The 12,165-nt window shown below is 45.8% G+C and overlaps 1 protein-coding gene across 4 annotated transcripts in view; it reads left to right on the top strand.

Moving 5' to 3' along the window:
- Positions 1-12,165, top strand: part of LOC138293061 (uncharacterized) — a 289,136-nt gene that overhangs the window by 136,477 nt on the left and 140,494 nt on the right. For 3 of the 4 annotated variants that reach the window (XM_069232058.1, XM_069232057.1, XM_069232056.1), the window contains 3 exons: positions 2,166-2,232; positions 2,397-2,610; positions 3,223-3,274. The exons of the other annotated variant lie outside the window; for it this stretch is intronic. In XM_069232058.1, coding sequence (XP_069088159.1) covers positions 2,166-2,232; positions 2,397-2,610; positions 3,223-3,274 — 333 coding nt within the window. The remainder of the gene's footprint in view (positions 1-2,165; positions 2,233-2,396; positions 2,611-3,222; positions 3,275-12,165) is intronic. 4 annotated transcript variants of the gene reach the window in all.

Raw genomic sequence — 12,165 nt, 5'->3', positions numbered from 1 at the left:
TTTCAAATCATGTAGTATTTAGGGCATGGGCAGTGGGCTGGATTTATGTCATGCCATTGGGAAAGTATGTGGAATTACTTGCCTCAGGTATATTGGTCAGCGGGCACTATTTCAGAAATGCTCCATAATTTTTAGGGTGTGTTTCTGCAGATAAAGATGTTAATAAAAGGTTTGTGTACCCTTGAGGCTCATCTCCTGTCAACAATAAAGGTAGACTGTCGGTCACAAACAAATACTTTATGAATATATTATGTCATGCATGTAAAGCAATGTTCCGTAACTTTTGAACCAAGATATGTGAAACCAAACCTGTCTACCTGTCAAATTGTTCTCATGGCTATATAGCCTTTTTAAAACCCTTTTTGTGTCAGACACAAAACTGCCCCTGGGTGAGCAGAATACTCCAGGTTATAGAATCCTGGGCATAACTCGTAATGAGACCCTTGGTGAGCAGTCCACTTCTCCTTTGACAAAACGACGACTATGCAAGCTTTCAATTATTTTCCAAATAGAGCTAAACAGTGAAAGGATTTTGTAATTACCTGGGAAGTGTATATATTCACTAATTCACAGCAGACTGAATTTACATTTTCACTGGTGTATCTATGTATTTTAATATTAATTCCCTTGCTACAATTGTTAATTGTATGGTACCTCAGGAGCAGTTCATGTGTATTTGAGACATTAGTATTCACAGAGCCAGGGAGATATCGTTGCTATTGGTTGTAGTAACAACCAGGTGTTCATAGGCTTCCAATTTCATTTTGGTCAGAAATATTTAGTCGTTGCTAGGGAAACAGTTTTATTTGTTCAAATGGTGCCTGAAGGAAACAAAAAAGAAAATTGTCCTGTACCTGCAGTGCTGTCAGGTGAAAGAAATGTGACTGCACATAAGGTTGGACAGATCGTAGCGTGTGTCCAAGGTATGGATGCAATGAAAGTTACCATATAGTCTTTCAGGATTCTGACACCCACAGCTGGTATCCAATGTTTTTCCACCACTTTTTGTTCTGGAGTAGTCATTTTGCCAGTGTAGTGGTCAAGGCATGACAGTTTAAGAACAAACATACCACTTCTGTTCTTTAGGTAGATATGTATTTTTTTACTCTCTTGATTTAATGATGAGAGCGGTTTAACGGAATTCTTAAAAAAAAAAAAAAATACAGTCGCTGGCTGAGCCATTTCCAGTGTTGGATGTCAAGATTAAACTGGTATACGTTACTCTTTAAAAATAATTTCTTGAGAGAAGTGTTTGTGATGTCTCTTGAACCACCATAAGCTAAGTGAAGCTGTGGCCTGCAAATCATGGCTCTGAAGATTGATTCCCTGTAGGAAACTATTTGAAAACAGCAGTAGTATATGTTTGCTCAAAAGCTGAATTCAAGGTACAAGCAGAAAGGTAGGATAAAAGCCGAATAGGTGCTACTTTAAGAGACAAAGGAGCTTATTTACTTAGTTTTGGCGCAGGGCGGCACCGCAAGCCTTTTTGCAGTACTGCCCTGCATCAAAACAATTGGGCAGGAATGTGCCATAGCTATAAGATACGGTGCATTTCTGTTCTTGTCCTCAGTTCTGCCACATAAATTGCTGCCTAGCACCAGTGCAAGCACCCTTGCACCATGATGCAAGGGTGTCTGCTTTGCAGGGATGATTGTTTATGTGCAGGGAGGGACGCCTTCCTACACATAAACAATCACTAATGGCATTTTCATCTTTCTAAGTGTGTTGCACAATGCAGCACACATAGAAAGAGGAAAAAAAGGGAAAAGTAATGTTATATCACTCCGTTGCGCAACTTTAACGCCACCCCTGAGATAGCGTAGGAATCTGATGTATTCCCAGAATTTAAACCTGGAAATGCATTGGGTTCCAGGGGTGTTGCGTGCTAACCCACAGCAACACCCATGGAATGCCCTTTTCACACATTGTTGTGCATGAAAGGGGTCCATATTTACAAGGCGACGAAAACCCACGCAAGGTGGCTTTGAGTGGCCTTGAAAATATGGGCTGGCACCCTGCGCCATTAGAGCATTAAAAAAATGACAGTCCGGTGGGGGAGTGTGCCACTTTTGCTTCGTAAAAGAATCCTAAAGTATTATGTTGATTGAATCTGGCATATGGTGTGAATATACAACGTTCACTGGTATTTCTGTCTTCTCTTCTAGAGTTATTTGTCCAGAAGGATGCCTAAAACAAGAAGTCACAGTTTGGGGGACTGATGTCTACACAGACGTAAGTTTATTTTGTTGTCCACATCCATCTGATGTGTTGATTTTTCTTCTTTTTTTTTTTTGCATCTTGCAGGAAATATGGCACATTAAACAAACATTGGCAGCATGAAGGAGGAAATAAATGTGAAATGTCACATTTCATAACCAATGCTGCTTTTCCATCAGGACTCTTCCATCTGCAGAGCCGCAATCAATGCGGGGAAAGTCAGCAATGCTGGGGGCAGAGTGAGAATGGAGAAGCGGCCGGGACAAAGCAGCTACCAGGAATCCACACGCAATGGAGTAACAACCCGGAGTTATGGTGCCTGGGCTGGATCTTTCATTTTTACCTCAGCCAGCATTGTCATTCCACCCACAAGCCCTCCTCAACCTCCCGAAGGTAACACTGAGCCGCGCAGTGTGTCACTGTTAAGATCTGCCTTTTAAATACTATTATTGTTAATTTAGTTCTGTCTGAAAAGTATCTAAGTAGAGTAGCGCATAGTGATGCATTTGGCCATGAAGCTCTGAAATGCAACTGTAATACATCACAAACAATATTTACGTTTGTTTTTAGGTGAAACTTTGTTGAAGCTGTAAAACTATTTGTGGTCTGAAAAGTGAGACTAGACAACAATTCTTCAACAGCAACTTTCATATTCTGGGCTGAGATCTAAAATTTACTGCAGCACTAGCATGTTCAGGACAGTTTTTGAAAATTGGGGGAATGGAATACATGTGTGTGAAAGCATCCTCTTCTTGAAGAATTGGAAACTGTCAAAATTCAGGAAACGTGAGCAACAAATAATAGATAGGATGAGAATGAGCTTGGAAAATATTTCGTCTTTCAATGGCTAAGTATTGGTTGTTCCGTGGTACTTTTTAAAGTACTTCTAGCACTTCAAATGTGAAATTTTCACCAAATTTGTGGCATTGCACTCTTAAAAGCTTTTATGAAAGTTTATGTTTTCAGCCAAGCTCACAATGTAGTAAATGTCTTCTTTTTCCTCAGTTCCTGTTCAGTGCACCACCACAGCAAGGCAACTAAATCAAAGTACAGCAGAGTGAGTAAAAATGTGCTGCACCTTACATTATACAAAAGGACTACATTACCTATTCATATTCATTTCTATTTCAGAGTCTATAAAAATAATTTCACATAAATTCATATTTTCTAAAACTAATAGCCTGATTACTTGTGGTGGCTGTCAGACCGCCCCAGTTGTGGCAGTCGGACTGCCACAATACGAGGTTGGCTGGCAGACTCGCCAACCTACTACCATCTCTGCCAGGATCTTCGATCTCGACAGGGTGATGGTGGTGGAGGTTGTGATCAGTCAGGGTGGCGCTGAAGTCAACGCCGCCCTCCTGATTACGACCTGGTTCTCTGTCAGCCTTTTCATTGCAGTTTCACCTCCATGAAAAGGCTGGTAGAGAACAGGTGCTGGGTCCACAGGGGGTCCCTGTACTGCCCATGCACTTGGCATGGGCAGTGCTTGTGTCCTCCTGCCCAGCAACCTCACAAAGCTCACCGTCTGCTGTGCAGACAGTGAGCATTGCGAGGATGCTGGTGCACCCTGCAGGCGGCAACATTGCAGCTGGCGCAATTACGATCCAATGATAATGCTGCCCCATTTTCCCGCTGGGCTGACGGACAGAATCCTTGATTTCCACCCATCAGTCCAGGGAGAAAGTCGTAATGTGCCTGGCGTGGAGGTAGTCAGTATGGCAGCAGCCTCCTGGTCAGAAGTTCGACGGACGGGTCCTTCTGTCCGCCAAACTCTTCATCAGGCCCTTGGTGCCCAGACGATGCAGCACAATACCATTATATAGCCAACCTTCACTGGCTAATTACATCATCCTCATTGGAAACAAAACCTTAGAGTGGGTTGCAGTGGACACAAGGTGTACCAGAGGAATATTCTGTGAAGGCCACTATCGCATAACTAATGTTAAACTGAATATTTGTCCTAAAATGTTACCAGACTTATCAATATCTTAAAATAGTGGTATTGTGCACCATTACTTAGGGTAACTGAAACATCATATGCTGTTGCTTCACCTGACCCACTTTTGGACACCAACTGTAAATTTCTGTCATTATGGTAAAACGACCCATTCAGCTTTCAAATGGCATCTCTTAAAGGGTGGCAATACAAAAAAGGAATTTCTTTCTATTTGTGCTGCCATATTAGGTCACAGATCAAAACTCTACTAGTAGTTTGGTTGCATATCTTCTTTGGTATTCCCTTTTCAGTAGTAAAGTTTTATATTTGAAATTATTGCAATGCAGCAGTATGTAGTGACTCTTTAAAAGGCAAATCAAAGACATAATATTGGACCAAACAATATTTTGGAACAAAAATATTGTGTCAAAAATATCAATTCCAAAACTATCATTTTCCTATACTTATAATGGTAAGTACAAAAATATTGTTGGGGGGAGGGGAATTATCATTTTACACTATCATTAAAAAACATAAAAAAATGATGCATTTTAATATAAATAGTTTAAAATAGTAAATCTTAAATATTTTAACATATAACTTTAATATAATGTAAATTAAAAAATATATAAATAATTTATAAAACTGTGCATTAATAAATACTTACATGAACACAAATATATAAATAAACTCTCAACTGGAATGACCAGGCTCACTTGGACTGCAGGTGTCAGGTGTTTACTCAGAAAAACAGAGGTGTTTCAGCCGTCACCACGGCCTTGATCACATAACTTTGAACACTGTGGCCCTCATTCTGATATTGCCGCCCACCAATATCTGGCCGCCGAATGACCGCCCCGCAGTCAAAAGACCGCGGCGGCCATTCCAACTTTCCCGCTGGCCCGGCGGGCGCCCTCCAAAAGAGCACCCACCGGCCCAGCGGGAAAGCCCCTGCAACAATGAAGCCGGCTCCGAATGGAACCGGCGGAGTTGCAGGGGTGCGACGGGTGCAGCGGCACCCGTCGCGATTTACACTGTCTGCTAAGCAGACAGTGAAAATCTTTGTGGGGCCCTGTTAGGGGGCCCCTGCACTGCCCATGCCAGTGGCATGGGCAGTGCAGGGGCCCCCAGGGGCCCCACGACACCCGTTCCCGCCATCCTGTTCCTGGCGGTAAAAACCGCCAGGAACAGGCTGGCGGGAAGGGGGTCGGAATCCCCATGGCGGCGCTGGAGGATTCCCTGGACCAGGGGAAAACCGGCGGGAAACCGCTGGTTCCCCTTTTCTGACCGCGGCTTTACCGCCGCGGTCAGAATGGCCCTGGATGCACCGCCAGCCTGTTGGCGGTGCTTCCGTGGTCCCCGGCCCTGGCGGTTTGAAACCGCCAGGGTCGGAATGACCACCTGTGTATGTACATAAAATAAACAGCGAAGAAAGACTCAACATAATCCAAAACAATTGGCACCATTTTAGAGTGGATAAATAACATATATAATCAGATTGAAATATGCAATGCAATGCATTACAAATGCAGTAATATTGCATAAGACTACATAAGTATATGAATATATACATCAAATATAGTTGAGGCGAGATACAAGAAATTGCAATTTGCAGCAAAAGTTCTATTGTAGTAATTCAGTGTATAAAGATCTATTTGCCCAGATGGGCAAATACAGTACTCAAGATTACATTCAGAGGAATCATTTGTCTAACTTCAATTTAAGCATATGTGTAAAACCTACAGGCAGTCGCCTGTAGGTAGTTATATTAATGACCTAATCTCTACAGACTGGGAGTTTTTTGTTCTGCCAATAACTTTAGTGCTGCTTGACGAATCTTCATGACATTTTTAAAACATATATTCTGCTCAATTTATCTGCTGTCTTAAACGTTTCAGGGAGATCTGTCAAACGGGGGCAGAGAAGAAGGAGTGTCCCAAAATGCATTTTTCTCATTCATTTCTCCAAAGGGATTTTAAACACCACAACATCAACCACTGGATGGAATTACACCAAATTTGGCAGAAAGCTAGCTCTTCGTCCAAAGAGAGTGATTTGTGATTTGGTGTACATCTGTTCAGATGTTTTTGAGATATTAAAGATTAAAAAATATAGATATCTCGGAGGATGCTAAGGCTCCCATACTGATATCTGATTGGCTGCCAGAACTTCAACAAAGAAGAGTTAACAACCATCCTGGGAGTCCCACAAAAAAGATTTGAAAAAAAATAAAAGGGGCCAGGGTAGGGTCTGGAAGGGCTAAAAAGCATTTTTCTAAGAAACAAAATCTCAGACAAATCCATGGATGGATCCACTGATGATTCTGAGCTGCTTTTAGAAAAAGGGTGGTCTCCGGCTGTTAGAAATGGGGTCTTTGGTTGGCAGTCAGGTTACACCCTGTCCAAGCAAGGACCCTCACTCTAGTCAGGGTAAGTCACACACAATCCAAACTATCCTGTGCCCACCCTCTGGTAGCTTGGCACTGAGCAGTCAGGCTTAACTTAGAAGGCAATGTGTGAAGTATTTCTGCAATAGATCATAGAATACCACAATATAACACCACAAAAACACACCACACAGTGTTTAGAAAAATACATAATATTTATCTGGATAAATGCAGGTCAAAACGATTAAAGATTAAATAAGCAAAGGCAGGGATATCACTGAAAGTGATATCAAATGTCTTAGAGTTGAAATATTACTGTAAAAGCAATAAAAAGTGTCTTAAGTTCTCCTAGAAACAACAAGGCCCATATTTATACTTTTTTAGCGCCGCATTTGTGTCATTTTTTTACGCGAACGCGGTGCAAACTTACAAAATACAATTGTGTTTTGTAAGTTTGCGCCGCTTCTGCGTCAAAAAGCTGCGCAAATGCGGTGCTAAAAAAGTATAAATATGGGCCCAAGTGTCTCTTGCAGGGCAAAATACCTGGTTTGCGTTGAAAATCCTCGCAAGAGACCGCAGAGGAGGAGATGCATAGAAAACGGTGAGTGTGCGTCGGTTTCGCCCCTCCGCAAATGAACTTGCGTCGTCCTTTTTCCACGTGGGGAAGACGGTGCGTCGATTTCCGGAACGCGGACTTGGATCCTCTTCGGGTTGTGGGGTTTTCAGACGCCTCGGGGACGATGCATGGAATCCTGGGCTTGCAGAGCGAATTCACAGGGGCTGCTGTGATTCCGGTAGGCGATGCGTGGAATTTTCTTCCGGACGGCAGGTGCTGTGTCTACTCCTCTCAGGAAGTCAGGCGGCATTGTTCTGAGTCGGCTTGCGTCAATCCAGTAGGGCCGTGCGTCGAAGTTCCGGTCGCGTCGCTGGCACTGCATCGATCTTCTGTCGCAAAGTCGGGCTGCGTCATCCAGACTCGGCGTGTGGTGAATTTTGAACTGCGAGCAGGCTGTGCATCGTTCCTGGCAGGCGGTGCTGCAAATATATGCCTCAGGGGGATTTCAGCTGCTGGAGAGAAGTCTTTTTGATCCTGAGACTTCAGGGAACAGGAGGCAAGCTCTATCCAAGTCCTTGGAGAGCACTTCTGCAGCAAAGCAAAAGAGCAGCAAGTCAGGAGGGCAACAGCAAGACAGCAGTCCTCTTCAGAAAGCAGTCAGGTGAGTCCTTTAGGCAGCCAGGCAGTTCTTTTTGTCAGGGTGCAGGTTCTGATTCAGGTCTCTTCTCCAGGAAGTGTCTGAGGTGGTATGGCAGAGGCCATGCTTTTATACCCAAATGTGCCTTTGAAGTGGGAGAGACTTCAAAGAGTAGCTTGGAAGTGACCCAGGCCCCCTTTCAGTTCAACCCTGTCTGCCAGGGTCACAGTAGGGGTTGTGGCAGCCCTTTGTGTGAGAGCAGGCCCTCCACCCTCCCAGCCCAGGAAGACCCATTCAAAATGCCGATCTATGCAAGTGAGGCTGAGTATCCTGTCTTTGGGGTGTGTCTGAGTGAATGCGCAAGGAGTTGTCAACTAAACCCAGCCAGATGTGGATTGTAAGGCACAGAAAGACTTAAGTGCAGAGAAATGCTCACTTTCTAAAAGTGGCATTTCTAAAATACTAATATTAAATCCAACTTCACCAGTCAGCAGGATTTTGTATTAACATTCTGGCCACACTAAATATGACCTTCCTACTCCTTTCAGATCAGCAGCTACCACTCAAACAGTGTGTGAGGGCAGTCCCAATGTTAGCCTATGAAGGGAGCAGGCCTCACAGTAGTGCAAAAACTAATTTAGGAGTTTTACACTAGCAGGACATGTAAACTACACAGGTACATGTCCTGCCTTTTACCTACACAGCACCTTGCCTTAGGGGTTACCTAGGGCACACATTAGAGGTGACTTATATGTAGAAACAGGGGAGTTTTAGGCTTGGCAAGTATTTTCAAATGCCAAGTCGAATTGGCAGTGAAACTGCACACACAGGCCTTGCAATGGCAGGCCTGAGACACAGTTAAGGGGCTACTGAAGTGGGTGGCACAATCAGTGCTGCAGGCCCACTAGTAGCTTTTAATCTACAGGCCCTGGGCAAATATAGTGCACTCTACTAGGGACTTATAAGTAAATTAAATAGCCCAATTGGGTGTGATCCAATGTTACCATGTTTAAAGGGAGAGAGCATAGGCGCTTTAGCACTGGCTAGCAGTGGTAAAGTGCGAAGAGTCTAGAAAGCAGCAAAAACAGTATCTCAAAAGTGGAGGGAGGCAGGCAAAAAGTTAGGGGTGACCACCCTAAGGCTGTCGGGTCTAACATGTGTCCCCCCCAGCTGAAAGTGGGGAGAGCTACCCAACCTCCTGGGAGTTCTCATCGCTAAGGCGGAAGTATCCGGAGAGACCATCAGCATTGGCATTGTCAATCTCTGGGTGATGCTCCACCATAAAGTCCATCCCCTGTAGGGAAATGGACCACCTCAAGAGTTTAGGATTCTCATCCCTCATCTGCATGAGCCGTCTGAGGGGCCTGTGGTCTGTCTGAACCCGGAAGTGAGTCCCAAACAGGTATGGTCTCAGCTTCTTCAGTGCCCAGACCACAGCAAATGCTTCTCTTTCAATAGCGCTCCACCTCTTTTCCCGTGGTAATAGTCTTCTGCTAATAAAGACTACTGGTTGGTCTAGGCCCTCCTCATTTAGCTGTGTTAGGACCGCCCATATGCCATGCTCTGAAGCGTCTGTCTGCACAATAAATTCCTTGGAGTAGTCAGGAGCCTTGAGCATGGGGGCTGTGCACATGGCTTCCTTCAGGGAGTCAAAGGCTTTCTCACAAGCCTCTGTCCAATTCAACAACCTAGGTTGCTTTTTGGATGTGAGTTCTGTCAAGGGTGTCACCATGGTTCCATAGCCCTTGATAAATCTGCGGTAATATCCAGTGAGTCCTAAGAAAACTCTCACCTCTGTTTGGGTTCTAGGGGGTTGCCAGGCCTAGATAGTTTCAATCTTGGCCTGGAGGGGCTGCACCTTGCCAGCACCTACTAGGTGTCCCAAGTACACCACAGAACCCTTCCCAATCTGGCACTTACTGTCCTTGATGGTCAGGCCTGCCTGTTGCAGAGCCTGAAGCACCTCCTTCAGGTGGTGCAGGCGTTCCTCCCAGCTGTCACTGTAGACGGCAATGTCGTCCAGGTAGGCTGCGCAGAAGGCATCCTTGCCAGCTAGGACCCCGTTAACAAACCGTTGGAAGGTAGCAGAGGCATTTGTAAACCAAAAGGGCATCACCTGGAATTGGTAATGGCCCTCAGGTGTGCAAAATGCCGATCTCTCTTTAGCCCCCTCATTCAAGGCGATCTGCCAGCACCCTGATATGAAGTAAAAAGTACTGAGGAATTTGGCAGCGCCGAGTCTGTCTACGAACTCATCGGCTCAGGGGATGGGGTGAGCATCAGTCCATGTGACTGAATTGAGACCCCGGTAGTCCACGCAGAACCAAAGTTTTGGCTTGGCACCGGATTCAGCAGCCTTGGGTACCAGCACCACAGAGCTGGCCCAGGGACTAATAGACTTCTCAATAACCCCTAGAGCCAACAATATTGGAGACTTCCTCCTTGATGCTGGCCTTCACCTAGTCTGACAACCTGTACATTTTTGCCCATATTTATACTTTTTGCCACACAACTGCGCCAACGCAGTTGGGCGTCAAAAATGTTACCGCAGGCTAACGCCATTCCAACGCGCCATGCGGGCGCCTTATTAATGGAATGACGTTAGCTGGCGCTGCGGACTGGTGTGCGTAAAAAAAAAGACTCACACCAGGCAGCGCCGGCGTATGGGAAAATGGGGGTTGTGCGTCAAAAAACGGTGCAAGTCAGGTCTGAGGCAAAATTCTGGCCTCAAACCGGATTTGCACCATTTTTTTTGACGCCCAACCTCCATTGACATGACTCCTGTCTTAGCAAAAACAGGAGTCATGCCCCCTTGCCCAATGGCCATGCCCAGGGGACTTTTGTCCCCTGGGCATGGTCATTGGGCATAGTGGCATGTGGGGGGGCCCAAATCAGGCCCCCTATGCCACAAAAAAAACCATAAAAAAATACTTACCCAAACTTACCTTTCCTTCCCTGGGATGGGTCCCTCCATCCTTGGGTGTCCTCCTGGGATGGGCAAGGGTGGCAGGGGGTGTCCCTGGGGGCAGGGGAGGACACCTCTGGGCTCCTTCCGAGCCCACAGGTCCCTTAACGCCTGCCCTGACCCAGGCGTTAAAAAACTGCGCCCATCAGGCTGTGCGCCATTTTTTAAGGCCTGCCCCCTCCTGTGCGTCAAAATGGCGTTAGAGTATAAATAAGGGGCACAGGCCTTAAAGTCATTTTTTGGAAGGGAACGCCTACCTTGCATATAATTAACGCAAGGCTGGTTCCCCCTTCCAAAAAATGACGCACATGGTGGAATTTTTACGCCCGCAGGGTCAGACGTCAAAGTATAAATATGGGGCAGGGTTTCCGCCGATTGTGCGTCAAAAATTTTGACGCAAATTCGGCGCAAACAGAGTATAAATATGCCCCTTTGTTCTTTACAAGGGGACTGTCTCCCATGCCAATATCACAGACACACCAGTGTGTGAGTTCAGGGGTGAGTGAAAACTGGGAGGAGTACTGTTCCAGTAACTGGTAGCAGCCCCTCTCTGGTCTAGGGTCAGGGAGTCAGAGAGAATGACACCCTCCACTGACCCATCACCTTCCTTGGCAGCGAGGAGGTCGGGGAGAGATTCACTCTCCTCCTCCATACCCTCATCTGTCACCAGAAGCATGTTGACTTCGGTCCTCTCAAAGTGAGGCGTCAGTCGGTTGACATGGAGCACCCTTACGGGGTTCCTAGGGGATTGGAGGTCTGGGCCAGACCAGTGGTCCTGGAGAACTCTAGGCTCTACTAGCTCTATTACCGACACTTTGTCTCCAGGCTGAAACTCTACCAGGGTGGCCTTCTGGTCATACCAGCGTTTCATTACCTCTTGACTGGCTTCAAGGTTACTTTTGGCCATTTTACAAAAGCGGTGCATGAGATAGCATAGGAATCTGACGTATTCCCAGACTTGTAAACCTGGAAATGCATTGGATTCCAGGGGTGCTGCGTGCTAACCCACAGCAACACCCATGGAACTCCCTTTTCACACAGTGCTATGCATGAAAGTGGTCCATATTTACAAGACCATGAAAACACACGCAAGGTGGCTTTGAGTGGCCTTGAAAATATGGGCTGCCACCACTAGGTAAGTGGCCTCCCCTTTCTGCTCCTTCACTTCAAATGGGCCAGACCAGAGGTCCTGGAGAGCTCTAGGCTCTACTGGCTCCAATACCCAAACTATGTCTCCAGGCTGAAACTCTACCAGGGTGGCCTTCTGGTCATACCAGCGTTTCATTACCTCTTGACTGGCTTCAAGGTTACTTTTGGCCGTTTTCCAAAAGCGGTGCATCTGGTTACGGAGGGCCAGCATGTAGCTGACCACATCCTGAGGGGGTGCTTTTGGAGATTTCTCCAACCCCTCTTTGAGAATGCTTAAATGTCCCCTGACAGGGTACCCATAGAGAAGCTCAAAGGG

Source organism: Pleurodeles waltl, chromosome 4_2 (genome assembly GCF_031143425.1).
Source record: "Pleurodeles waltl isolate 20211129_DDA chromosome 4_2, aPleWal1.hap1.20221129, whole genome shotgun sequence".
Taxonomy (NCBI): domain Eukaryota; kingdom Metazoa; phylum Chordata; class Amphibia; order Caudata; family Salamandridae; genus Pleurodeles; species Pleurodeles waltl.
The sequence above is the reverse complement of the archived record's forward strand: the minus strand, read 5'-3'. Positions and strand labels throughout refer to the sequence as shown.